The following is a 27,945-nucleotide window of genomic DNA, read 5'->3' on the forward strand; positions in this document are numbered from 1 at the left end:
CTGAGTGGTTTGATGGGGTCCAGAGGAGGAAGCAGCTGTGGGACCACACCAAACGTAACATGGGTTTCAGGGGCCCCACCCGTCTGCCCACGCTGGGAGCACAAAGCCCCCTGTCAGGCACTGCCGGGATAGGGAGGAAGCAGGCACTCTCCCTCTTTCTGACAGAGCTGTTCCCTGGTTGCTGGTTCCAGGCGCCCAACCTCCCACCCTTACCTGCCTGTTCTACTCATATCGGAGCTCCTTTGTGTTTTCCCATGCTGCTGCCCTCTCAGTCCTCATCCCACCCACCACAACTCAGGTTGTGTCCCAAATGGCAACCTATTCCCTAGTGCTCTACTTTTGGCGGAAGCCCTATAGGCCCTGGTCAAAAGTAGTGCACTATATAGGGAATAGGGTGCCATTTGGGGGACAACACCAGTCTAACTTCCCCCCACCCCCAGCATGTCCCACCCCAGCTACCAGCCTGGGAGATGAGCTAAGGTAACATGTCTTAATGATATTTGAAGAACTCTGTTCATACACAAACTGTCTGCCGACACTGACAGCTAGGCAATTGTTTTGAAATGAATAAATGTACTGGCAGAGCGCAAGGGGAAATAATTTCCGGGAATGTCTAGGGTTATTTGATCAGGCACTGCAAAGTAGTCAGTCAGTCACCCTCGGGCTTGGGAGAGATACAGCAGGATCATGTAAAACCAGTTTCTTTGTGTCTGAATAAAGAAGCTCAAAATAACACAGATTAATATGTGTGAGAGATGAGAGATGGATGTTAGGAATGTCCTCTTCCTGTCTGTACCCTTTCACCATCCCAGGCAGCCAGACACCTGTGGCCAACAATGGGCCCTTTTCTTCTCTCTCTGTCTTTCTCACCCTGTTCCTCTGACCCTGATCGTGTGTGTGTGTGTGTGTGTGTGTATTTGGGGTCTCCCAGCCCAAGTGTTGTATCATGGTCCTCTGTAGCTCAGTTAATAGCAGAGTATGTGAGTAGAGCTGAGCGAGGAGTGGAGCATGCCTAATTTGACTGGAGCGAGGAGTGGAGCATGCCCAATTTGACTGGAGCGAGGAGTGGAGCATGCCCAATTTGACTGGAGTGAGGAGTGGAGCATGCCCAATTTGACTGGAGCGAGGAGTGGAGCATGCCCAATTTGACTGGAGCGAGGAGTGGAGCATGCCCAATTTGACTGGAGCGAGGAGTGGAGCGTGCCCAATTTGACTGGAGCGAGGAGTGGAGCATGCCCAATTTGACTGGAGCGAGGAGTGGAGCATGCCCAATTTGACTGGAGCGAGGAGTGGAGCATGCCCAATTTGACTGGAGCGAGGAGCGAGATTCCCAAAGGCTGGAGCGTCGCCCGCTCCAATAGAGCTCACTTCATGAGCTCAGGGCATGCTTGACACAGCATGCATTTGTATTCAGTCTACTTGTGTGCTGCCCCTTGCTTTAGCTACTGTCATGGAGTTTGCTAAATATTTTCATAAAGAAACTGATAATACACACAGTTGTAAAAATCAAGGTGACTTAGAAAGATGAGGACCAAGAGTAAGAAGGGGAGTGCAATGATGTTGTAACGGTCGTCGGTGGAAGTACTGGTTCATGTTATTTATTTTAACTGAACAACATCAAACAAAGAAACAAAAAAAGGCACAACCGAAACAGCTCCGTCAGATGCAAAACACACTAAACAGAAAATATAATCACCCACAACTCAAGGGTGAAAACAGGCTGCCTAAGTATGGTTCTCAATCAGGGACAACGATAAACAGCTGCCTCTGATTGAGAACCATACCAGGCCAAACACAGAAATACCAAATCATAGAAAAAAGAACATAGACTGCACACCCCAACTCAAGCCCTGACCATACTAAAACAAAGACAAAACAAAGGAACTAAGGTCAGAACGTGACAGATGTGTTGTCCACAACTAAAGAATAATTGTGGAATCTGTAAAGACATCCCAAAAGTATGATGCTGTACTTACTACATGCTAACAGAAAGGAACGGGGTGGGTTGATAACTAAGTGTCATTGTAAATTGAATTGAATTGTCATTCAAAACCAACTGGTAGGTCCAGGTAGTCACAAAAATAGATGGGTGTTAGTTAAATTGTGACTTTAATTCATGTAATTCAGAGAGGCAGTTTTTTTTCTGTGAGCTAGGAGCAGTTTTTTGCCAAGCGGTTGGAAAGGATGTGGAGTGCCGGGGAGCATTGTGCAGCGCTCCATGAGCTCAACTCTCATCACATACTCTGGTTGGTAGACCATGGCGCTTGCAACACGAGAACTGTGGGTTCGATTCCCGGGATAGTAGGAGACCGCAGCTGAGTGTCCTGAGGAAGAGAGAAGGAGAGAGAAGGAGAGAGGGAGACCTCAGCAGAGTGTCCTGAGAGAGAGAGAGAGACCGCAGCAGAGTGTCCTGAGAGAGAGAGAGAGAGAGAATGAGAGAGAGACCACAGCAGAATGTCCTGAGGAAGAGAGAAGGAGAGAGGGAGACCTCAGCAGAGTGTCCTGAGAGAGAGAGAGAGGGAGAGAGAGAGAGAGAGAATGAGAGAGAGACCACAGCAGTGTCCTGAGGAAGAGAGAAGGAGAGAGGGGGCTCTGGGCTTTGTCTCTGTCAGTAGTACACATACTGCTACTGACACAGTGTGGATATTTGAAACCAGCGAATCACTGCCTTCTTAAGCCTTGAGACAATTGAAAAATTGGAAGGTGTATGTGTGCCATTCAGAGGGTGAATGGGCAAGACAAAATATTTAAGTGCCTTTGAATGGGGTATGGTAGTAAGTGCCAGGTGCACCAGTTAGTGCCAAGAACTGCAACACTGTTGGGTTTTTCACGCTCAACAGTTTCCCGTTTGTATCAAGAATGGTCCACCACCCAAAGGACATCCAGCCAACTTGACACAACTGTGGGAAGCACTGGAGTCAACATGGGCCAGCATCCTTGTGGAACGCTTTTAAAACATTGTAGAGTCCATGCCCTGACGAATTGAGGATGTTCTGGGGGCAAAGGGGGAGGATACAACTCAATATTAAGAAGGTGTTCTGAATGCTTGGTATACTCAGTGTATGTATGATGAATTATGTTTAGAAATGAAATATAGCCTATGAGAAATGTGACATTATTAGGACGTAGCCTACAAACGTCAATGGAAAAGGTGAACCGCCGGTTCTACCGTTAAACTGCGCATCGGATCACCTAATACTTGAAATAGCTTATCTATTTACTATGCTACTGTGAAGTGGGTCCAGTTAAATGAGAGGTGGGACAAATGGTAGCCTATCCTAACTTGTTGTAGCCCTATAGGCTATTTTCGCGAGTTTGAAACCATCACAGTCAGAAAAGGTGAGGAATTTATTCTGCTATGATCATGGAAATTAAATAAATAACAGGAAATAGATGCCTATTTCTAAGTATTTTAGAATGCAAAGATAAAATAAATTGATCTTAGCTGTTCTCACTAATGGCAAATGACTGCATCTTGTATATTATTTTGAAGAAAAATTTAAACGCAACATTCAACAATTTCAACGATTTTACTGAGTTACAGTTCATATAACGAAATCAGACAGTTAAATTCATTAGAATGTCTATGGATTTTACATGACTGGGCAGGGGCGCAGCCATGGGTGGGCCTGAGAGGGCATAGTCTCACCCACTTGGGAGCCAGGCCCAGCCAATCAGAATTAGTTTTCCCCCACAAAAGAGATTTATTACAGACAGAAATACTCCTCAGTTTCATTAGCTGTCCGGGTGGCTGGTCTCAGACAATCCCGCAGATGAAGAAGCCGGATGTGGAGGTCTTGGTCTGCAGTTGGACGTACTGCCAAATTCTCTAAAATGACGTTGGAGGTAGCTTATGGTAGAGAAATGAACATTCAATTCTCTGGCAACAGCTCTGGTGGACATTCCTGCAGTCAGCATGCCAATTGCACACTCCCTCAGCTTGAGACATCTGTGGCATTGTGTTGTGTGACAAAACTGCACATTTTAGAGTGGCCTTTTATTGTCCCCAGCACAAGGTCCACCTGTGTGATGATCATGCTGTTTAAATCAGCTTCTTGATATGCCAGACCTGTCAGGTGGATGGATTGTTCACTAACAGGGATGTTAACACATTTGTGCACAACACTTTAGGGAAATAAGCTTTTTGTCCGTATGGAACATTTCTGGAATCTTTTATTTCAGCTCGGGAAACATTGGACCAACACTTTACATGTTGCGTTTATATTTTTGTTCAGTATATATTTAGCTACCTGTTTTATTGTTATAAGAGTGTCATCATATATTTAGCTACCTGTTTTATTGTTATAAGAGTGTCATCATATATTTAGCTACCTGTTTTATTGTTATGAATAAGAGTCATCATATATTTAGCTACCTGTTTTATTGTTATGAATAAGAGTCATCATATATTTAGCTACCTGTTTTATTGTTATGAATAAGAGTCATCATATATTTAGCTACCTGTTTTATTGTTATGAATAAGAGTCATCATATATTTAGCTACCTGTTTTATTGTTATGAATAAGAGTCATCATATATTTAGCTACCTGATTTATTGTTATGAATAAGAGTCATCATATATTTAGCTACCTGTTTTATTGTTATGAATAAGAGTGTCACAAGGCTACTACTTGGCTTTTGCTTTCTTGCAATGCAATACATCAACCACTAGAAACAGTATGTACGCATGGTCTAAAGTTTGCGGGAGGATAAGCACATTCTCAAGTTTAGTTTTTATAAATGCCAACTTTTGCATGAAAACTGTATAAATGAGGCCCCTGCTATCTTTTGACTGCACCACACCATCCACTTACCTGTTCACATTGACACACGTGTTCCTCCTTCTGTGTGCACATGATAGCAAGGTAATGAGGATGCTTGTTGCTTGCAATGCTTGTCTCTTTTACTGATATACAGAGCAAGAAATTCAGCAGGAAAGTCACCTTATGTTGGCCGTAAAAACATCTCTTTCTCTTCAGCCTCTAATAAACGGCTGGAAATCCCCCCCCAACGTGGCTTGTTGTGCTGCTGAAGCTGAATGTGTGAGGTGCTTGGGCAGACTAAAGAGCACACAAAAGGCCAACTGGAGTCCTTGGAGTGCAGCGGTAGGCAGAGCAAACACAGCACACCACCACCAGCACAGGATGGAAGGCTGGGGCATGCAGCCGACTGACGGGCACAAAGAGAGCGCTGTCATGGAAACCCAAAGCCCATAGTGACTAACCACTCCACCTCCTTGGCTTTATCCATCTGTAGGTACACTGCATCTGCACACACACAGACTTGTATTTGGATGCTGCTAGATTAGAGGGTTTACTATTTCTGGAGGGTGTTGTTCTTAGGAAAGAATGTATATAATGATGTGGATTAGTCAAGGATTTATGCTGAGAAAATAAATGATGATGTTTTTGTGCTTAGGAGTCTGGTGCCAGCTTTACATTACTAAAGCAAATTTGCCTTAGCGAATTGGTCGATGTTATCTATTGATTGCAGCCAATTGGACCCCGTGTTTGACTTCAATTGAGCGTGAACGCAGACCATTTACATCTGGTTATCTGGGAGCAAACCTGGCTGGCCCAGCGTTGACCAGGCCTGGTTGTTGATGTTGGTTGGTTCACCTGATTATTGTTGTCAGTATGTAAGCATATGTCGGTCTAGCATAGCTGTTGGAATGTTGCATGGGGTCCAATATCCCCTTCTTTGACTGGTCTCCAAGACCAGGGACTGGCTCTTCGTTTGCTTTGGGCTGACCAGTTTTCTGACTGGGTTCAGCTGTCAACAAGGGACCAGGGAGTAAACAGTTTGGTTTCCAACTTCTAGCATGTGTCAGAGAACGCAACAATTATGTCAATCAGGGATTCTTCTGCAATTGAAACCTTGGGCAAGCCGCCTAAGCTTTTTTTCAGGTCGCCTAAGTCCCAAAAATGTTGAAATACATGCTGAGGAGTATTTCTGTCTGTAACAAAGTGATTTTGTGGGGAAAAACACATTCTGATTGGCTGGGCCTGGCTCCCTCTTTGGGTGCACCCTTGCAGAGTCATGTAAAATCCATAGATTAGGGCCTAATGAATTCAAGTTGCTAATTTCCTTAGATGAACTTCAACAGCAAAATCTTTGAAATGGTTGCTTGTTGCATTTATATATATTTTTCAGTATAGACAGACCAGGGGCTTTATTTATCAAGCGTTTCAGCGTAGGAGTGCTGATCTAGGATCAGTTTAGCCTTTTAGATCATAATGAATAAGGTGATGTGGACAGGAGGGACCTGATACACTTATACACATGGCCCCAGCTATATCTTACGAGTGAGCTTCTCAGCTCCATGAAGTCTCATTGAGAGTTTGCATATCAAATGTATTTGGCATTTTATATAGAAACTGTTTGATCTATAAATAATAAAAAATTGTTCCCACCACATCACAACATTCTGTAGATGCATTTGTCATGAATAATTCCTGTCTTGTGCTCTTAATGATTAGGCCTACATGGACAATGGGATCTTTACATATGAACAGGAGGGGGTACCTTCAGTCATGTGTGAAGACTTGTTTCCCCATATGTTGTCTAATGACTTAACGACATTGTGTTGGAGCAAGTTAATGAATAGTGGGCTGGATGGTTTGTTGGTTTCTAAACCTGGCTTCATGCTCATGTGCTTTGCTAATGACAGAATTAAGGGTGCGTTAATGTTATCTGACCGTTACAATTCCATTGATCGCAGTCTTATAAGGTAACCCGACGGGCCGCAGATGGTTCTATTGTTCTTTTTACGTCGTTTGTCATCTGAGTCCGACTGGACTTTGTGCAGCTGGCTATACACTCCCGTCCCCCGGGCGAATGGCTCCTACTTAAAATATCCTCCATTCAGGTTGCAAAGGCGTCGATTTCCTCTTTAACTAGCTTTAATGGCGAGACTCCAAAAGAAGAACTGGAAAAATATGTGTACTGTCTTAATAAAGCACAATTTTCCACCACCATGCTAGAGTGGCTAATGATACTTCCTGATGTTCGGTCAATCAGGTTGCAGCAGTCTGTTACCCCTGGCTGAACGCTATATGCAAGATCTGGAAGTGGCAATAGCTACTAGCATGGTGGTGGAACATTTTTTTCCTGCCGGCTCGCCATTAAAGCAAGTTGAGGAGGAAAACGATGCGCCTGCAGTCTGAATGGAGGATGTTTTATGTACAAGCCGGTCCCCAGGGACACATGTGTATAGCTAGCCGGCTGCATAAACGCATACTTCCCAGACTAAAAAGTTGGGAAGAGTTTGTCCATATATTATGACATTTTGTGACGTTTTTGTTCATTTTGGAATCGGTGTCGTTTTTTTCGGCTGTTCCGTCACACATTTTTTTTCTGGAGGCAAGCCGAAGTCTACGCCCCTTCTTCTGTGACTGGTCAACAGTAGGGATTATTCAATAATGTCTTTGTTGTCATTCAATGAGAGACGACTACTTTTCATGCTAAGTTTTTTCAATGATAAATACGGCACCAAACAGTTAAGTTAGATGTAAAATTGAGTGACTAAAATCTCCTCTGCAAAAACTTAAAAAGAAATGACCGATTTCTTGAGGTAGTTTAAATGAATTCTGACTATTTTGAGGAATTGTATACTGGCTATGGCATCTTTTTCCTTGTTTTTCAAGCAAAGGTCTTTTAAGGGAGTGTGCGACTCCTTCGGTTCGGCTAGGCGCCTGCCTAACTGAATCATGCTGACGCTTTTAAGAATCCAGTTGGACACAGATGACAAACGACTGATCGGGCTACCTTATGTGTCATAGAAATGCATTGCTAGAGCTTGTAAGTATCTTTTTAGTGAGCATAAACTATCTGAGTATAGTTGTAATGGCATCATAACATGTCATATTTATTGCATCCATTCAGACAAATAATTCAGACTGTCAGACGCAATAGCCTCACTGTCCAAAAACCACAGTAAGACAAGAGCCACAGTTATTCATAGTAAGTCTTGGTTTGGCCCCTACAATTACATCCATATCACCCACCAGGGCCACAAGTGCCGCTATGCCATCTCCTCTGCTCTCTGCTCACACACAAGACATGTCGATTAACATAAAGGTGTTACAAAAGAATCTTCCAAAGTATTTTTGTTGTATGACCATTTTATGATTCTCACTAAGTATTTGACAGTAACATGCAGACCACACCACTCACGTCGCATGCGCGTGCATTGCAAAATAAATGTACACATACATGTTATTCAATCATTGCACCCACACCAGCATCAACGAGCATATGCGTAGTAGCCAGGCACTAAAATAGAACTTTGTTCTATTTGTGACATGGACTCGCTGCAAGTCCCCTCTCCCATCTCCTCATTGGTTTTTAGGAGCATATACCCACATGGGTGATTGAAAGGTGAACTGAGGTCCATACTCCAGTCCAGTTGGTGGTGGTAAATGCACCTTAAAGTTGGTTGCCAACCGCCATATAAAGTCCAAAGAAGATGAAGAAGCCTGGAGGAGAGATTACTAGAAACAAACTCTGTCTACCCTTTTACCTGTGGATTAATTGTCAGAGTAGAGAACCTTGTGAATTTCAGGTAAAATAACCCAATGTTTATATCCTAGGACAAATTAGCTAGCAACAGCAAGCTATCTAGCTAAATTGCCATATTGTTTAATGGTTTTCGACCTGTGTCCAAATTAATATAGTTGGTTCAGAGTGCGTGTCCTGATCTCATCTGGTGTCGGTGGATAAAATCCACACGAACACACGAGCGGTCTGGTCAGCATGTAACACGACTTTTACTAAATGAATGCCTCCATAAATGATTAATAAACAGATGTCAAGTGATTCTTACAACAGGACCAGTCACATGCAAGCCAAGCGCACTACCACGCTGAAGTAGCTCGAGGAAATGTTGATACATTTAATTGGAACTCCTTTATTTGACCCACACACGTGAGAATATGGCTATGCTGCTAATTTGTGGATACTATTCGACAATTGCGTGAGAACAATATAAATACTTCTAGACTAACCAACAATGTGTCCCGAAAAAAAATTCCGGAGCGACAATACAATTGTTATCTGATCAACGCTGAAACAATAAAATCAAGATCATTTACCAATAGTTAAACTCACCCGTTTTAAACCCACGGTAGCCTAAATCCGGAGGTTGCACGGTTGGGAACAATTGCAGTTACTCCATAATTTCTGCACGAATTACAGATCTTCAAAAGACACAACACTTTACTGGAGTCCTAATCAACAAAACTCTGAGTGTTCGATCTAAACAACTCCTGGAAATTCAAATGCTGTCCAAGCAATGAACAGTAGCCTAGCCTATCCTTCAACAAATGTACAATAGTATGCTCATCAATACATTGAGGGAGGAGTACCTCAACCATAGTAGTTGTATCGGTGGAAACCACACCCCCGCCAGTGGGACGGATGCGCGCTTCATTTTTCTATGGAGCATGAACATGCCATAATACATTTCCTAAGGAATAGTAACAACATTAATAACATATCGTTTCTCTAATTCATACATGCCTCATTCTTAATCCTTCACTTTTCTCCTTGGTGTGGAATCCTGCTCCCACAAACAGACATAGTCCTAATTTGTCTTCATTACCTCTTCCAAAAGTTTTAAGAAAAAAGATTGCAGTCAGAGTGCAGTATAACTGCAGTATGCTGCAAATACTATGTCCAAAATAAAAAAATGTTTTACTGTGTAACTGCAGTTAGAGTGCAGCATAACTGCAGTACACCACAGTTATTCTGCAGTTACTGCATCCTAAGTACCACAGTTGACTGCAGTTACTGCATTTTCAAAACTGGAATATTTTTTTGTAAGGGTTACTAAGTGTGAGGAGAAGTTTCAAAATATTCCATATCTTCACTAGACTACATTTAAAAGATACCTGCACACAGGATTCTACATAGTGCTATTTTTAATGTGTAACTCTTTAAGTACAGCATGGCAAGTTACAATACACAGTAATAACAAAGGAAGCTGTAATCTAAAGCCATTGAAGTGTGACCAAGTGGACCCTACACTCTTAGGGAAAAAGGGTTCCAAAAGGGTTCTTCAGCTGTCCCCATAGGACATTTTTGGGGGGTTCCAGGTAGAACCCTTTTTGCTTTCAGGTAGAACCCTTTTTGGTTCCATGTAGAACACTGTGGAAAGGGTTCTACCTGGACCCAAAAGGGTTTTACCTGGAACCAAAACGAGTTATTCAAAGGGTTCACCTATGGGGACAGATGAAGAACCCTTTTAGGTTATAGAAAGCACCTTTTTTTCTAATAGTGTAGAACTGAGTTACCCAAATCAAGTGTTACTTAGGGATGTATTAATATGATCCAAGCTAAGAAAAACAGGGGAAGTAAGTCATGAACTGTTCTGCTAATCAGAGAAGCCTGATCTCAGTTAGGGCCTGCTCCTCACAACAGATCCTATCAACAAAACATACACAGAGGAGGCAACTAGAATCATTTTAACTGAGTTCTCATCAATTCTGGGCACACACTTTAATCTGTCATTTATTTGATTTCCTCTTATCAAAGACAAGATTTGTCCATCACATGTCCTGTTTTTAACACGAAGAGGGAGGATATGGATATGGCTAAGGATATGGAACCATGACTGACGACTCAAAACAGAGCACTGGAAGTTTTTATTGCCAGTATTTAAATAAATGTTTTAATTTTCAACATTTTACAATGTCTATCTCCCCTTCAGGTACAACAACGCTCCATCTATCTGTACCCTACTGTACCTGCCTGGAACTGTGTCAGCCTCCCCTTCTCTCTGCCTCCCCCTCCAGTCCTCAGTTCACCCGGCTAGGTTGCGAAATGAAACCCTGCGGGTGGGTGTCCACATGGGCTCTCGTTTCCTATTTACAGTGGAGTTCCCCGGGCAAGGTGAGTGGTGGTGAGAGGTAACGGACTGGGCCCAATGATCCAGGATGAAATTTGGTCCAGCCAGAGTGTGGATGGTTCACTTATTGAGTGGGATACTTTATCCTCACTCATCCCGTCCATCCAACCCACCACAGAGTATAAGAGCCGTAAGGACAGATGATTTATAATTACTCTCTGCTGTGTGACTTGGTTCATCAGTCCCAGTCCCTGAAACCACCCAAGTTCAGACATCAAAAAACATCTTATCTGTGGTGTTTTCTGGATCTATTTCACCACTCTGTTTTTGTCCACCCTCAACACGGCTGTCATTGTCAAGGATATAATCGTTTCCAGCCTAAGATAAGGCCCCCTCAGCCCTGGCTGTCAAATCCACATGTATAATTTCAGTACATAGCTTCCAGGCAAGCCACAGGGCCTGTAATAGTCTAGCCATCAGTGGTGCTGGCTATGTCTGTCTGTTTTTATTGTCTGTAGCCCATACAACACAGCCTCTGAATGTCTAACACCATAACCTTGTTTTAATGGCATGACTCACACTCACACCATGTAATCATTGCCACAGGGCATTACGGAAGGCCCCAAACAGGGTGAGAAAATGTAATCATGTAAAGATATAAAATATATAGAAGTGTTGAGGGAGGAGACTCACAGGGGACCTGGACTGCCCCTCGGCAGCACATATCAACAATCAGCATTAATATTCCTGTGACTGCGTCCTAAATAGCACCCTATTCACTATGTAGGGTAGGGCTTTGGTAAAAATGTGTACACTATATAGCAAAGAGGATGTTTTTTTGGACAATTGATTGTCCAGTGATGCAGAAACATTATCACAGCTGATATTGACTGAGTGGATGAGGGCAGATTGAGGAAGGCTCTCTGGGGATGCTGATAGACTAACTGTAACCCAGGAGGCTAAGGAGATCCAGGGAAGATCCAGGGAAGTGCCTTTTCTCAGGGATGTTTTTTTTATAGGTTGGCATGTGTGATGGTCTGCACCTGCATTGATGGTTGATTGAGCTGCAGGGAAGAGAGAGGGTGTGGGCTTTGGGATGAGCATGTCCAGACTATCCTATAGTCATTGTTGACTTTCTATTCATGTGATGAACATACTGTATCTGTGTGGCAAGTGAACTCATAACACTGCCTGACAAATCGCCTTCCAGGAAAATCCCAGTTTCTGTGACTTTTTGTTTTTTAGATGGAACAAAATTGTCTGGAATGTTATTGTTGTTTGCTCAAAGTAGTAAACAATGTGTCTAGAGCATAAGAACAGTCCTCTTGTTGCTCCTTCGCTGTGGGTTAAAGTGAGGACTCTGTAGCACTCTGTAGCTGGTCTGACGCAACATTGGTGGCGGCCTACACCACAAGCACTGCTTAGGAATGTGTGGCATTGTCATCTGAGCAACACCAAGGCTGTTTCTGAATCTGTCCAAAGATGACTGATGACTCACTGGAGTCTTTATTTACCTCCCAAATGGCACCCTATTCTCTTTAAAGTGCACTACTTTTGATCAGTGCTTTACTCTACTCTGGTCTCTACTCTGGTTCTTACGTTACAGCCTTATTCTAAAATTGATTAAATCATTTTTCCCCCTCAATCTTTACACAATACCCCATAATGGCAAAGAAAAAACAGGTTTATTTATTTTGCTAATTTATTTAAAAAAAAAATGAAATATGACATTTGCATAAGTATTCAGACCCTTTACTCAGTACTTTGTTGAAGCACCTTTGGCAGAGATTACAGCCTCGAGTCATCTTGGTTATGACGCTACAAGCTTGGCATACCTGTATTTGGGGAGTTTCTCCCATTCTTCTCTGTAGATTCTCTTAAGCTCTGTCAGGTTGGATGAGAGTGTCGCTGCACAGCTATTTTTAGGTCTTTCCAGAGATGTTCGATTGGGTTCAAGTCCAAGCTCTGACTGGGCCATTCAAGGACATTCAGAGACTTGTCCCGAAGCCACTCCTGCGTTGTCTTGGCTGTGTGTTTAGGGTCTTTGTCCTGTTGGAAGGTGATCCTTCGCCGAGCGCTCTGCAGCAGATTTTCATCAAGGATCTCTCTATACTTTGCTCCGTTCATTTTTCGCTCGATCCAGACTAGTCTCCCAGTCCCTGCCACTGAAAAACATCCCCACAGATGATGCTGCCACCATAGGGATACCAGGTTTCCTCCAGACGTGACACTTGGCATTCAGGCCAAAAAAGTTCAATATTGGTTTCATCAGACTAGAGAATCTTGTTTCTCATGGTCTGAGAGTCTTCAGGTGCCTTTTTGGCAAACTCCAAGCGGGTTGTTATGTGCATTTTTCTGAGGAGTGGCTTCCATCTGGCCACTCTACCATAAAAGGCCTGATTGGTGGAGTGCTGCAGAGATGGTTGTCTTTCTGGAAGGTTCTCCCATCTCCACAGAGGAACTAGAGCTCTGTCAGAGTGACCATCGGGTTCTTGGTCACCTCCCTGACCAAGGCTCTTCTCTCCCGATTTCTCGTTTGGCCAACTCTAGGAAGAGTCTTGGTGGTTCCAGATTTTTTCCATTTAAGAATGATGGAGGCCACTGTGTTCTTGGGGACCTTCAATGCTGCAGACATTTCTTGGTACCCTTCCCCAGATCTTGGCACAATCCTGTCTCGGAGCTCTACGTACAATTCCTTCGACCTATAGACAGGTGTGTTCGTTTCCAAATCATATCCAATCAATTGAATTTGTTTTTTTTAATCCATTTGTAAAATTGTCTAAAAACCCGTTTTCACTTTGTCATCATGGGGTATTGTGTGTAGATTGCTGAGGTTTTGTATTCATGTAATCAATTTTAGAATAAGGCTTTAATGTAACAAAATGTGGAAAAAGTCAAGGGATCTTAATACTTTCCGAAGGCACTGTAGAACAAATCAGTTGGTTAAATATGCACATAAACAGAACCTACCGAGAAATAGCCCTTCTTGAATCAGCTTCATGTTGGCCTCGGACATTCTTACGGAATGTCAGAGTAGAAATAGCTGATGTTTCCCCAACATCATCTTTGCAGATTACTCAAGGCCATATCTCTCTCACTCAATGTAGAACTTCATTTTCATAACATTTATTGTTCAAGGTGGTTTACTCTTTCGAAAGAGAACAATAATATTGACATGATAGAACTCTAGGAAAGGCAATATTAGCCCCTGATTTAGTCAGCATCATATAAAATAATTTCTGTGTGGATTGGTAAACCACAAGTCATTAATTCATATTACACTAATGAGTCAGTGTATGATGTGTACCCCATCACCAGTGTGTGTGTGTGTCAGCAGTTCAGGTAATTTTTAATGAATGGGACAACAAAGTTGCTGTTAACATTGCTCTCTGTACACTTGAGTGGAGAACTTCAGAGACTAATAGATATGCATATAACCCAGGGATCTCCTGTTAATTGATAAAAACTCTGTTCATGCTGATTTTGCGGGGAAGCAGGCAGCCCTGCATCCAGATCCTCTCATGATTAAATCATTTTGAGACCATTTTACTGTTTGTAAGCAGCAGAGCCATAGCTGGATATGAGTAGGTCGAGATAAGCCTTAATTCCACACCTCTGGCCCCAACCATAGCTTGCTTTGTTTCTACACAAAGAGTCTGTTTTATTTTCTGACCCGCTTGTTGTAAAACACCTGCACTCTGAAATTCTAATAGTTTATTTGACATTTTGCCTCTCGACGTCTCATACTCCTTCGTCTTCTACATTTAGATAACTTGTGTCATCAGGTGTTAGGAATGTGACTGCTTATTTAACAGCTCTAGCTCATACACACTGACATTCCCAAGACCACACACATGTAACCACTCCAATTTAGAGTACATAGTCAGTTTGAAAAGAGCCTTTTCATTAAACATCCTAATAACACAGTGCTGTGTATACTAGGTGGTCCTCCTATAGCCTCTACTGCAGTCTTCTCTCTCCTTCAGTATGACCCCAGTTAAATATGTACTGTGTTAGCCCCCAGGGGGCTCATATAGGATAGCATCCATGGAAAACATAGATGTTTGACTGGGAAACACATTTAAAGTTTGGGTAACCTTAGTTACGCTGCAAGACGAGTTCCCCCTACCTACCCTGAGACCTACAGCAAGGCAATGCTGTCTGCAATGGTACCCTATTTAGGGCCCTATAGGGCTCTGGGCAAAAGTAGTGCACTTTGTTGGGAATAATGCACCATCTGAGAAAGAAGCAGTCAAAGACAGGCTCTCCATCCATCTGGCTAACAGGGACATCTTGTGGAGAGACAGTGAATAACCCCGCCCCTCATTCCTCATTCAATTGAGTTGGTGTCAGCAGTGAGGTTGACAGGAGGGCAGCCAGCCAAGAATCCGTCTTTGTGCTTTACACAAAAGGTCCTGCAACAGATGGCCAAGATATCATCTGTATCTTCCAGGCTACTTTCCATCAACTTCATTCACATAACTTTTTGCCGAGTATTTCTGCAATCATATGCAGTTTCTTTACAATACTTTGACCTTTTCATTGCCACTGCAATGTTGTGCTTTACTACTCATTTCAGCGTGTGAATGCTGCCGTACAGAAATACCAGCAGGTTCAATGTGATACCTAACACCCATGTTCAATACCAGCAGGTTCAATGTGATACCTAACACCCATGTTCAATACCAGCAGGTTCAATGTGATACCTAACACCCATGTTCAATACCAGCAGGTTCAATGCGATACCTAACACCCATGTTCAATACCAGCAGGTTCAATGCGATACCTAACACCCATGTTCAATGCGATACCTAAATACCCATGTTCAATACCAGCAGGTTCAATGCGATACCTAACACCCATGTTCAATACAAGCAGGTTCAATGTGATACCTAACACCCATGTTCAATACCAGCAGGTTCAATGCGATACCTAACACCCATGGTCAATACCAGCAGGTTCAATGCGATACCTAACACCCATGTTCAATACCAGCAGGTTCAATGCGATACCTAACACCTATGTTCAATACCAGCAGGTTCAGTGGTAGGCCACTCAGTATCCTATTTGGAGCCATGTGGCCTACCGATAATAAGTCAATACGACATTAGGCATTAAGCTCTGACTTTATTTGTTTAGCATATGCATGTTAAATTCATACAACATGTAAACAGTACAAGTTCGTTCCACAAAACCATACACAATGTACAAAATATTTACAAAGTTTGAATGATAAAATATTAAAATATTAAAAACAAATAAAAACATAATTTAGTCAATGCTGATTTACTTATGATAGAAAAAGTTATTTAGACAAACTCTACTTAGGCCAGACTCTGTGATGTGAAACTAATTGAACAAGGTGTGTACCTAGAACAAACTTCCCTAATATCAGTGTTACAAACAATGGTGACTAGAAAAATAGTATTAACACCCAATCCGTACCCAGTGATAGGATACATGACCCTGTGATTTAGCAAACCCATTATAAATTACGTTTCCCTTTAAAAGAGGGAGCATCTTATTCCCAACATCCCTAAGTGGCACTATACTGCACACGTCATAAAATAACATGTGTTTAAAAGACTGTAAGAAACATGGATAACCATTCATACAAGAAAGCATAGGAATATCCACGGCACTTTTTCAGGAATATTCTCGATAAAATAAGGAATACAATGCTGTTGTTTTTTTGTTTATGGGCATGCCTGGGCTCCTACTCATAAAGTATCTCAGAGTAATGCTGATGTAAAATCAGTTTCGCCTTAAGGGGTGGGGGCTGATCTTAGATCAACACTCCTAAACTGAGCCGCTTTATAAATAGGGGCCGTGGAGAATCGTATCCGATGCCTCTATGCCTGTCATTGTTCTGTGTTGGTCACACACTGGTTTCAGCGATGCAGTGGGTCCGTGGAGCTTCGAGGGGGAAAGACTGCTCTCTGCTGCCACCTGGTGGGCCCATTTTGAGATGAGTGATATCCTGCAGTAGCGCCACGTTCCCAACCCTCCATTGACGATACCTCTGTGCAGTAAGAAGGGGATCTGCCAGCACGTGATCTATAGCCAACAGGTCGGCTTCTTTTGCCTATTGAATATTGAAATTAGACTAAGGTGTTGAAAAGACATGTAGAGCTGTTCACATTTCAACAGGAAATAATGTAGGTGCATCTAAGGGTATTGTAGCCAGGGAATATCAGCAAACTAAAAACTTCCATGTTCATGGGTTTGATTGACAAACTATGAGAGATCGGGGTTATAGGGAGCTACTACCTGAAACTAGTCCAGCAGAAATGCTCATTTACACTTTGTTTGAAAAATAAATAATGGCGTGCCCTACTGAACATGACCCTGTTCTAGTAATCGACCCAGAATGAAGTGACTCACCTTTAAAGTGCTGTTGAGGGTCCTAACCAGATGCAGCTTCTCATTGACTCTGTCATTTTTGCAGCGTTGAATGAATGACGCTCTGAAGTCCCTCTTCAGTTCTCCAGATGGAGATAGTCTGGCATGCTTCAGATGGATGTACAGTGCCTCCATTTCATCAGATGTGCCCTCTAAAAATCATCATAATAATACATCAAGATTTGGCATACAAATATGCCATCATTTACATGTTATCATTCAAAATAATTTCATAAGAACAAACAGGCAGTATAGAGGTGTGGGTGTTAACTAGGCTACTATGCCATCAATCCAGGATAATGAGATGATGTGGTGTCAATCCAGGATAATGAGATGATGTGGTGTCAATCCAGGATAATGAGATGATGTGGTGTCAATCCAGGATAATTAGATGATGTGGTGTCAATCCAGGATAATGAGATGATGTGGTGTCAATCCAGGATAATGAGATGTGGTGTCAATCCAGGATAATGAGATGATGTTGTGTCAATCCAGGATAATGAGATGATGTTGTGTCAATCCAGGATAATGAGATGATGTTGTGTCAATCCAGGATAATGAGATGATGTTGTGTCAATCCAGGATAATTAGATGATGTTGTGTCAATCCAGGATAATGAGATGATGTGGTGTCAATCCAGGATAACGAGATGATGTGGTGTCAATCCAGGATAGTGAGATGATGTGATTTCAATCCAAGATAGTGAGATGATGTGATTTCAATCCAGGATAGTGAGATGATGTGATTTCAATTCAGGATAATGAGATGATGTAGTGTCGATACAGAGAAGCTAACAGTTTACCCTCCTTTCCTCCCTGGGCCTCAGCCCCCGGTCCATCCTCCTCTTCCAGTCTGAAGGGGTGGAGGGGAGCGCCCTGTCCCACTGCCCTCTCTGGAGAAGGGACATCCAGCCAGGACTCCGTGCTCTCTGAAGTCTCAATGCTGTCAGGGGCAGACATGGGGTCAGTGGAGTGACATGGGGACGAGGTGGAGCAAGATGGGGGGACATCTCCCTGGATAGAGAGAGAACAGAGAACAACATTCACACTGGGTTAACATGAGTCTTATTGTCTTATCTACAGCAACAGACACAGAGTCTAAACACTAGCACAAAGTAGCATCAATGCTGAACAATCTTCATACATACAAAGCAGTATAATGGGACAGAGCACTCACATTAACAGAGTCTATGGTCAGCTGCTCAGAGTAGAAAGCGTCAGATGTCTCCAGTGACTCAACCTCCTCTTGGTCACTCTCCTCACTGTAGCACTCTAGACAAACGCACGCACGCCAATGGATTGATGCAAATAATCATGATATCCCTCTGACAGGTAGACATAGATTACTTTGTAGCTAGTTGCCATTTAATATAGCTTTTTGGGAAAGCCTTTCCATCTACCAGAAGACAGTTTGGTCTATCATTACCATCACGATATTGTTCCTGTTCCTTAATTGTTTGACACCTGGACGTTTTACTTCATATTATGTATTCTTCCCTTGTTTCAAAGTAGCCTATAACCAAAATCCGACCACAGAAACGTGGAGGCAATCATTTTTTCTAAAGACTTACTCATATTCATTCTCCTGTTGTATTGGTTCTTCCAACTTTCTTTTGTCTATCAGCCAAAAGCATTGTCCTAATCACAGTAGCAACTCATGAAAGTTGTTGGATCTTTAAATCCCGCCCTTAACCTACATTTCCATGGGATATTTCGATTTCTGTCCATTAAACCGCTCGCTTTGCATTTTAGAAGGGCGTTTTCCCGCAATTGCATTTCGGGAACTTTCACGCGTTGGCCTAGCTCCGTGTGTACATTGCTGCGCCTAAAATGTGAAGGAATAGTTTATCAACATTTTAAGCTAAACAGTCTATCTGTTCCATCAGCCTTATTAATTGACATGATTTATACTTCCACTACACTACTTTGATGCGCATCAGTGGAGATTAAGAAATGTGTACACGCAATGCGTACTGAAACATAAGTGGGTATACCCTCCACTACATCAATGGTGTTCCCCTCTATCGTTCGCCTAGCTTATTTCTGGCTTTCCTCATCAAGAAAACAAAACAATTTAATAAAAAAAGATCCATGTAATGTCTTGAGTCCATTACCCCCAGTGTTCCTCTCTGACGACTCGTCCAGTGTAGCAGTCGCTGCCGCTGCTGCTGCTGACAGTTTAGACAGCCACCTGTAACATTGAGAAGCCATGACTGAAAAACACGAATACCTGACCAGTACGGCCAATGTTTTATGTACTTAGGAGGCAAATGTCCTCTTTGCACATGCTTCCTCAAATAGCTTGTAGCTTCCTGAAATAGCTTCAGGATGGGTAACTGTAATGGCATTGTAATATGGCCCCATGAGACCAAATGAAGCTGAGATAATATACAATAAGATTCAACTTTTACAACATTTAAACAGTACACAAAAAGTCGTTCACATAAATAGGCTATATTTTCAAAGTGTCAGCCCACATCCGCTACCAGTAAGTGTTCCTTTTGACATCAGCGTTACACAAACACAGATAGAACAACGAGCCAGATATTTCACTGGATGTATAAATATGAAGCATCTGCTTGGCGTTTCCACTCACTATCAAATATGGTAGTGAGAGGAAGCCCACTGGTGGGCAGTGGGAGAATATAAAATTAGATAGATTTTGGCCTACATTTTGCGAATGTTGTCATCATTAAACATTTGATCTCAATACAGTTTTATGTCCCCAAATTAACATATGTTATGAACAGAGTGGACTGAGTTTTGTAGACCTTAGCCTTTGCCAAAGTTTTTTTTTAAATCACATTGTTTAGAAGGAGTGCAAAGTCGAATTGATTTATTGCACACTGCATTTCACAACGTAAATATGCAGATGTATGCTAGAACCGACCAATAGGATCTCGCTAGCTCGTGCTTGGCTCTGCAAACCTCCTTGCTTGTTCTGCCCACTATAACTCATCTGTTCACATTGGAAACGACAGGCTGTGGTCTGTCTTGGTTTAGTTATAAAAATGTTGGCACAAATAGGCTACAATCTCCTGGCCTGCCTCCATTGCCCTCCTCTTTTACATACTCACTTGTTCATCTCTCTCAGACTCTCGGCGGCAAAGTAGAGTGTCACAACCTGTGGATGGCTGGCCTTCATAGCACTGGATGAGATCAGGCAAAACAACATAGCCGTCAGATCAACAAATACTACATTAAGTGTTTTGAGTGTAAACATGTGAAAAATGATCTAGAAATACAATTCTTATTATTACTACGACAGGATAGGACACTAAAGGAGAGAGCGGAACACTGCTCTGTGTGTTGAGAGAGAGAGTTATTTTTGGAAGGAAGCTAAAGTGAAACCACAAAATGGGGTCAACAGCAGACGGGCAGTTATCTTATGCATGCATTCATACCGTAAAGAACAAATAAACATGGTTTAGGGTTGATGACTTACACAGACGATAGAAGGCTACATGTGATAATACAGAACACAGCGTGAAATATACCGTCAATGAACAGCAAGTTACTGTACAAAGACTACATTTGAGCTCGACTTGCAAAAGCTCAGCAATTTCCTGTGACCGTGTGGTGTGTAGCCCACACTACTCGGGTTTCCAACAGGCCAAACGGAAACTTTAAATTAGAAAAACCTTACTGCTTTTTCTTGTACTCTGTTGCTTGGTCGACAGTGAAGTTTGTAAGGTGGATGTATCCTTCTGCTTTCTCAGCCTACACACCAAGAGGTGACAGAGAGAGAAACAACAATAACATGCATCATTGATTACGATCATGTGACAAGACGATAGTTAATAAATATGGTTGGTTAGAGGAACATTGTCCGAGAGACTGTTTTAATATTTACAATTGAAGTCAAAAGTCATTAAAACTCGTTTTTCAACCACTCCACAAATTTCTTGTTAACAAACTAAAGTCGGTTAGGACATCTACTTTGTGCATGATTTCACTCACTTTCACTTAGTATTTTTTTTTTTGAATTTTACCCATTTTTTCTCCCCAATTTCATGGTATCCAATTGTTGTAGTAGCTACTATCTTGTCTCATTGTACAGGCTCGGGAGAGACAAGGCTGAATGTCATGCGTCCTCCGATACACAACCCAACCAGCCGTACTGCTTCTTAACACAGCGCGCATCCAACCCGAAAGCCAGCCGCACCAATGGTGCGGCTGGCTACACCGTGCCCCTGGCAACCTTGGCTAGCGCGCACTGCGCCCGGCCCACCACAGGAGTCGCTGGTGCGCGATGAGACAAGGAGATCCCTACCGACCAATCACTCCCTAACCCAGGCGACGCTAGGTTAATTGTGCGTCGCCCCACGGACCTCCCAGTCGCGGCCGGTTACGACAGAGCCTGGGCGCGAACCCAGGGACTCTGATTGCACACACGCTGCAGTACAACACCCTTAACCACTGCGCCACCCGGGAGGCCTGATTTCACTTATAATTCACTGTATCTCAATTCCAGTGGGTCAGAAGTTTACGTACACTAAATTGACTGCCTTTAAACATTGGAAAATTCCTGAAAATGATGTCATGGCTTTAGAAGCTTCTGAGAGGCTAATTTACATAATTTGACTCAATTGGAGCTGAACCTGTGGATGTATTTCAAGGCCTACCTTCAAACTCAGTGCCTCTTTGCTTGACATCATGGGAAAATCAAAAGAAATCAGCCAAGACCCCAGAAAAAATGGTTCATCCTTGGGAGCAATTTCCAAACACGTACCACGTTCATCTGTACAAACAATAGTACACAAGTATAAACATCATGGGACCAAGCAACCGTCACACCGCTCAGGAAGGAGACGCATTCTGTCTCCTAGAGATGAAAGTACTTTGGTACAAAAAGTGCAAATCAATCCCAGAACAGCAGCAAAGGACCTTTTGAAGATGCTGAAGGAAACAGGTACAAAAGTATCTATATCCACAGTAAAACGAGTCCTATATCGACTTAACCTGAAAGGCCGCTCAGCCAGGAAGAAGCCACTGCTCCAAAACTGCCATAAAAAAGCCAGACTACGGTTTGCAACTGCACATTGTGACAAAGAATGTACTTTTTGGACAAATGTCCTCTGATCTGATGAAACAAAAATAGAACTGTTTGGCCATAATGACCATCGTTATGTTTGGAGGAAATAGGGGGATGCTTGCAAGCCGAAGAACACCATCCCAACTGTGGGGGGTGGCAGCATCATGTTGTGGGGGTGCTTTGCTGCAGGAGGGACTGGTGCACTTCACAAAATAAATGGCATCATGAGGCAAGAAAATTATGTGGATATATTGAAGCAACATCTCAAGACATCAGTCAGGAAGTTAAAGCTTGGTTGCAAATGGCCTTCCAAATGGACAATGACCCCAAGCATACTTCCAAAGTTGTGGCAAAATGGTTTAAGGACAACAAAGTCAAGGTATTGGAGTGGCCATCACAAAGCCCTGACCTCAAACCTATAGAAAATGTGTGGGCAGAACTGAAAAAGCGTGTGTGAGCAAGGAGGCCTACAAACCTGACTCAGTTACGCTAGCTCTGTCAGGAGGAATGGGCCAAAATTCACCCAACTTATTCTGGGAAGCTTGTGGAAGGCTACCCGAAACATTTGACTCAGGATAAACAATTTAAAGGCAATGCTACCAAATACTAATTGTGTATGTAAACTTCTGACCCACTGGGAATGAGATGAAAGAAATAAAAGCTGAAATAAATCCTATTCTCTACTATTATTCTGACATTTCACATTAAAATGAAATGGTAATCCTAACTGACCTAAGACAAGGCATTTTTACTAGGATTACATGTCAGGAATTGTGAAAAACTGAGTTTAAATTAACTTGGCTCAGGTGTATGTAAACTTATGGCTTCAACTGTACCAACACGTACGCTACGGTCACAAAACACAGGACTCCTTATGGTCCCTAGAATTTCTAAGCAAACAGCTGGAGGCAGGGCTTTCTGCTATAGGGCTCCATTTGTTTTGGAATGGTCTGTCTGTCTGTGAGAGACGCAGGCTCTGTCTTGAACTTTAAATCTTTATTGAAGACTCATCTCTTCAGTAGGTCATATGATCGACTCTCTCTCTCTCTACCGCACCTGTTTTCTCAACCTCTGAATACTCGGCTATGAAAAGCCAACTGACATTTACTCCTGAGGTGCTGACCTGTTGCACCCTCTACAACCACTGTGATTATTATTATTTGACCCTGCTGGTCATCTATGAACGCTTGAACATCTTGGCCATGTACTGTTATAATCTCCACCCGGCACAGCCAGAAGAGGACTGGCCACCCATCAGAGCCTGGTTCCTCTCTAGGTTTGTTCCTAGATTCCTGCCATTTTAGAAAGTTTTTCCTAGCCACCGTGTTTCTACATCTGCATTGCTTGCGGTTTGGGGTTTTAGGCTGGGTTTCTGTATAGCACTTTGTGACATCGGCCGATGTAAAAAGGGCTTTATAAATACATTTGATTGAATATGAGCATACATTTTTGTATACCCTAAACCAGAGATGGGCAACTTTGATGGGGCTGGGACAAAAAATGGAACTCATCATGGGGGGCCTCCGTACCTTGCGAGCAAAGCAGCCCCCCTCATTACAGCAACGTTTTAGAGTTCATTATCTGCAAATCCTCACATTGCCATTGGGTGTAGAGAAAATGTTGCTGTTTTAAAGCAGATTTGCTGCAATTCTACATATTTTGCCATACGGTGGAGGCAAAGTTTTGCAGTTTTCAATATGATAACTGATGATCAATGGGCCCCACCCCGGTCGGTAATTCGACCATGCTTACTACAAGTTTAGATAGCTGGACGCTACACTTATTTAACAATCTAAAATTATTTAGCTGACCTGGGGTAATTGAGTGACTGCTGACGCACAACTAAATGTCTAAATAGCACCTTGTGTATTCTATTATTCTAACTGAACTGTAAGTTATTTTACATTTATTTTTAAATTGGTCCGTAGACCTACAAAATTGGGGCCGCCACCAGTTCCCCATTCCTGCCCTAAACTAAAGCATTTTGAGATTTAGCTAATAAAATGTTTCCAGTCCCAACACAACATAACAATAACACATATTAGAACACAACAACCCAACAACAGATTAGCAAAACGACATGTTGGATTAGATTAGCACAACTCCGGGACAGTTGTGCTAATCTAATCTAACACAACACAGATCGACAGTTTAGATTAGCACAACTCAACATCCTAAAAACAACAAAGATTAGATTAGCACAAAGGGATAACACAACACTAGGACTTACCGTTTGACCAGTGTACCAGTACATGGAGATCTTTTTCAGAACAAACCAGTACTTCTTCCATTTTGTTCCCAGGAAGCCCTTGCTCTCCTTCTTCTTGTAGAGCCAGCCCTGGTAGTCCACCTGACCCAGCTCCTTCAAAGACACCTTGCGACGGCTCATCACAGAATCACCTATGGTAAGCCAACCTATGGGACCTACAGACAGAAAGAGTCAGGCACTGCAACATTAGCTACAGTACAGGCAGGCAGACAGGACGACTACGTCCTTAGAGTATATTACTCTTTGTTACTTGCAACCTTGTGAGCAGGTCATCTAGACCTTTGGTTGAGGCAGTGAGGCAGGCAAGTATTGTTTTCTTCAACACTTTACCATTAAGTAGCCCTTTGTATTCCACATTAGGCAAACTAGGAAAAGCCCATGTTAAATAATGGAATCTGTACATTGTAATGTAATCTACTAGGTTGAGAGGTGTTGATCCTACCCTTTCTAGAACGTCTAGCTATCTTACCTCCAAACACTGTCCTGAAGGTACTGTACGGCACCAGGTGAGTTTGATCCAGAGAGAAGAGATATCCTATTACAGCAGCATGTCACCAGCATGCTGGAGCCATCAGGCACAACAGCTCATACAGACTCTCAGAATGACAAGAGGATGTACATGAAGAGCATACCCTTCCTTAACGTTGCCCAACCAAGTATAGCCTACATGTAGGGCTTTGTACAGTCCAACAGTTACAAACACCCCTCCTGCTGCTGTCACCACCAACCACTAGAGTCACAGATAAAACAGCATCCTGTTTCACATGGCAATAGCATGTTGGTCTTGCTCTCCAAAATGTAGTGACATGGGTTTACAAAATGATATACATGTTAAGCATTTATCAACCCAAATATGTTTTAGTGGTTTGATCAAACTACATGCAAGAGATCAAATGAAGACATTAGCCCACTAGTAGGCACAAATGGAAGTGAGAGGAGCTGACTGCAAATGTTATTTGGGGTTAGTACTGCATGAGGGCACGTTTCACCTTCAAATTCATTGCGGCAGGTTGGACAAACACTATTCCTAAATTTTAGACACCGCCCTGTGTACTATCTACTTGTATTCGGCTACAGATTGAAAATACCTTTACTCATATAAGAAAATCACAATCATGAACCTTCCTTTTGCAGTCTAGATTTCCAGGTAGCATGTAATTTAATATGAAGGCAGTGTGTTAGATATCATTTAGAAAGTGTCTGACGAGGATAACAATTCCACGCATAAAAAAAGGTTAAATTAAACACGGGTACTTCTGAGAAATGATTGGCTGAATGAATTAGATCAGACGAGAAACAACTTTTACACAACGCCTCCTCAACCTGTAACAAACTTTTAAACTTTTGAAAAAGTGCATTATCCAACCCATCAGACGGCAGGGTAGCCTAGTCTAGTGGTTAGAGCGGTGGACTTGTAACCGGAAGGTTGCAAGTTCAAACCCCTGAGCTGACAAGGTACAAATCTGTCGTTCTGCCCCTGAACAGCATATATCAAGCATGTCACTGTTCCTAGGCTGTCATTGAAAATAAGAATTTGTTCTTAACTGACTAGCCTAGTTAAATAAAGGTAAAACATTTAAAAAATAAAGCTACTCTACAGATGCTTTGAAAGCATTGTCTTCTTCGTGAAGAGACATCAATTGCATGAAAATACACAATTTTAGCATCAAGAAGCGTTTTCTGCTGCTGCCCTTGCTACTGATGATGAACGATTTCCGGTCATTATTCTTAATTTTCTATTTGGTTCAACATTTCTCAGTTTCCACTAGTGACCACAGCCACAAAGTCAAAATTGGCTTTAGCAAAAAAAAGTTTGAAAACAAAAATTTGCTTTTTGGTCTTAATTTAAGGTTAAGGTTATGCATAAGGTTAGCAGTGTGGTTGGTTTAAGGTTAAGGTTTAAAATACATTTTTTTAACGAAAAACTGTACAAATGGGGGGAGTTTGACTTTGTGGCTGTGGTAACTAGTGACAACCGTTTCCTCCGTGACATGCTTGATATATGCTGTTCTGTCATCCGCCACTGAAAGTCGCCGTAGTTCTTAAAGTCTGCATACTTTAGGCAACAAATTAATGCAGGCTGAAAACAACTTGATAGTTCCTTCAGAACACCTAGGCCAGGGGTGCTCAAGTACTATTTGAGAAAGTCCGGTCGCACACATTTTCTTAGGTGGCAAAAGTCCGGATGTATAATGTAATTTTTCAGCGTAGTAACAAACCCCCACTTCGCAACCCATGCCCCTCTTGTTGGTGGAGAGAATATGTTGCAGTTTTAAAGCAAATTTACCGCAATTCTACACATTTTGCATGGGGCAGATATTTTTGTTGTTTTTGCTGTTTTTAAGCTAATTTCCTACAATTCTATGCATTCTTCCATGTCTAATGTGTGTTTATATGGTACCAACAATAATAAAATAAAACATTTATTCGTATTACTTTTTATTATTCGTATTTTTCCGCCAGTTGAGTATGGAGGACCTGGGCCTTAATCTTTAGGCATATGATTATATTATGCATTACTCTCATAAAATACTTTATCTGGGATTTGTTCTCCAATTCACAACTAAACCTCTTTCCAGACATGGGCTGCCTGTTTGACCTGCGTAGTGTGTACCAGTGAGTTAGTACGCCTAAATCCTAGATTCCAATCTGATTGTGAAATGCCATGTAGGGCAGGCTATAGTCCTTTCTGTGATCAAACAGTAACAGAGCTTTAACCAACTGGGCACACACTGGTTGAATCAACATTGTTTCCACGTAATTTCAATGACATTTCGTTGAACCAGCATGGAATAGACGTCGAATTGACATCTGTACCTAATGGGAAGCTATGTCAAAGTCTGCCTCATGATCGGTCTGCATTAAAAAACTTTTTGAAGTTCTGCAATATGTTATAATTATGTTTTCAAATGGCAATCAGATCATTATTTCTAAGTAATTATTGTTGAGATAAGAAAGAACAAACAAGAAAGAAGCAACCAAAAGTTAAATTGCACCTTTTCATTATAGTTTAGAAAATGTTGAAACTATCACAGAGGTATTCATATTGCAAAGCACTTGAAAAGTATTGTGAGTTGCGACAACAACGAGACAGCCTATAGCGAGGAGGTCAGAGACCTGGCCGTGTGGTGCCAGGACAACAACCTCTCCCTCAACGTGATCAAGACAAAGGAAATTATTGTGGACAACAGGTAAAAGAGGGCTGAGCACGCCCCCATTCTCATCGACGTAGCTGCAGTGGAGCAGGTTGAGAGCTTCAAGTTCCTTGGGGTCTACATCGACAACAAGGTCCAACATGGTCCAAGCACACCATGACAGTCGTGAAGCGGGCACGACAAAACCTATTCCCCCTCAGGAGACTGAAAAGATTTGGCATGGTTCCTCTGATCCTCAA

General features: G+C 42.3%; 2 protein-coding genes across 4 annotated transcripts in view; both read right to left on the reverse strand.

The window, feature by feature from the left end:
• Positions 1 to 9,653, reverse strand: part of LOC110529190 (T-lymphoma invasion and metastasis-inducing protein 2) — a 56,439-nt gene extending 46,786 nt beyond the window's left edge. For all 3 annotated transcript variants that reach the window (XM_036984843.1, XM_036984844.1, XM_036984842.1), the window contains exon 1: positions 9,109 to 9,653. The gene's annotated coding sequence lies outside the window, so the exon portion shown is untranslated. The remainder of the gene's footprint in view (positions 1 to 9,108) is intronic.
• Positions 9,654 to 15,953: 6,300 nt separating this feature from the next.
• On the reverse strand, positions 15,954 to 25,194 carry LOC110529456 (interactor protein for cytohesin exchange factors 1). Its single transcript, XM_021611632.2, has 9 exons — positions 25,021 to 25,194; positions 24,513 to 24,706; positions 20,894 to 20,967; positions 20,325 to 20,396; positions 19,362 to 19,438; positions 18,425 to 18,519; positions 18,051 to 18,261; positions 17,231 to 17,400; positions 15,954 to 16,931 (listed from the first exon to the last, which is right to left on the reverse strand). The coding sequence occupies exons 2-9, from the start codon at positions 24,669 to 24,671 to the stop codon at positions 16,725 to 16,727; spliced, it is 1,065 nt and encodes a 354-aa protein (XP_021467307.2). The 5' UTR covers positions 24,672 to 24,706; positions 25,021 to 25,194; the 3' UTR covers positions 15,954 to 16,724.
• Between the last annotated feature and the right edge of the window lie 2,751 nt (positions 25,195 to 27,945).

The sequence above is a fragment of the Oncorhynchus mykiss genome, chromosome 8, assembly GCF_013265735.2.
Source record: "Oncorhynchus mykiss isolate Arlee chromosome 8, USDA_OmykA_1.1, whole genome shotgun sequence".
Taxonomy (NCBI): domain Eukaryota; kingdom Metazoa; phylum Chordata; class Actinopteri; order Salmoniformes; family Salmonidae; genus Oncorhynchus; species Oncorhynchus mykiss.

Coding starts and splice junctions, on each gene's coding strand:
- LOC110529456 (XM_021611632.2), bottom strand. CDS start 24,671: ATGAGCCGTCGCAAGGTGTCTTTGAAGGAGCTGGGTCAGGTGGACTAC. Junction 20,968..24,512: donor ACTGGTACACTGGTCAAACG/GTAAGTCCTAGT, acceptor CTTGGTGTGTAG/GCTGAGAAAGCAGAAGGATA. Junction 18,262..18,424: donor TGACCATAGACTCTGTTAAT/GTGAGTGCTCTG, acceptor CTCTCTATCCAG/GGAGATGTCCCCCCATCTTG.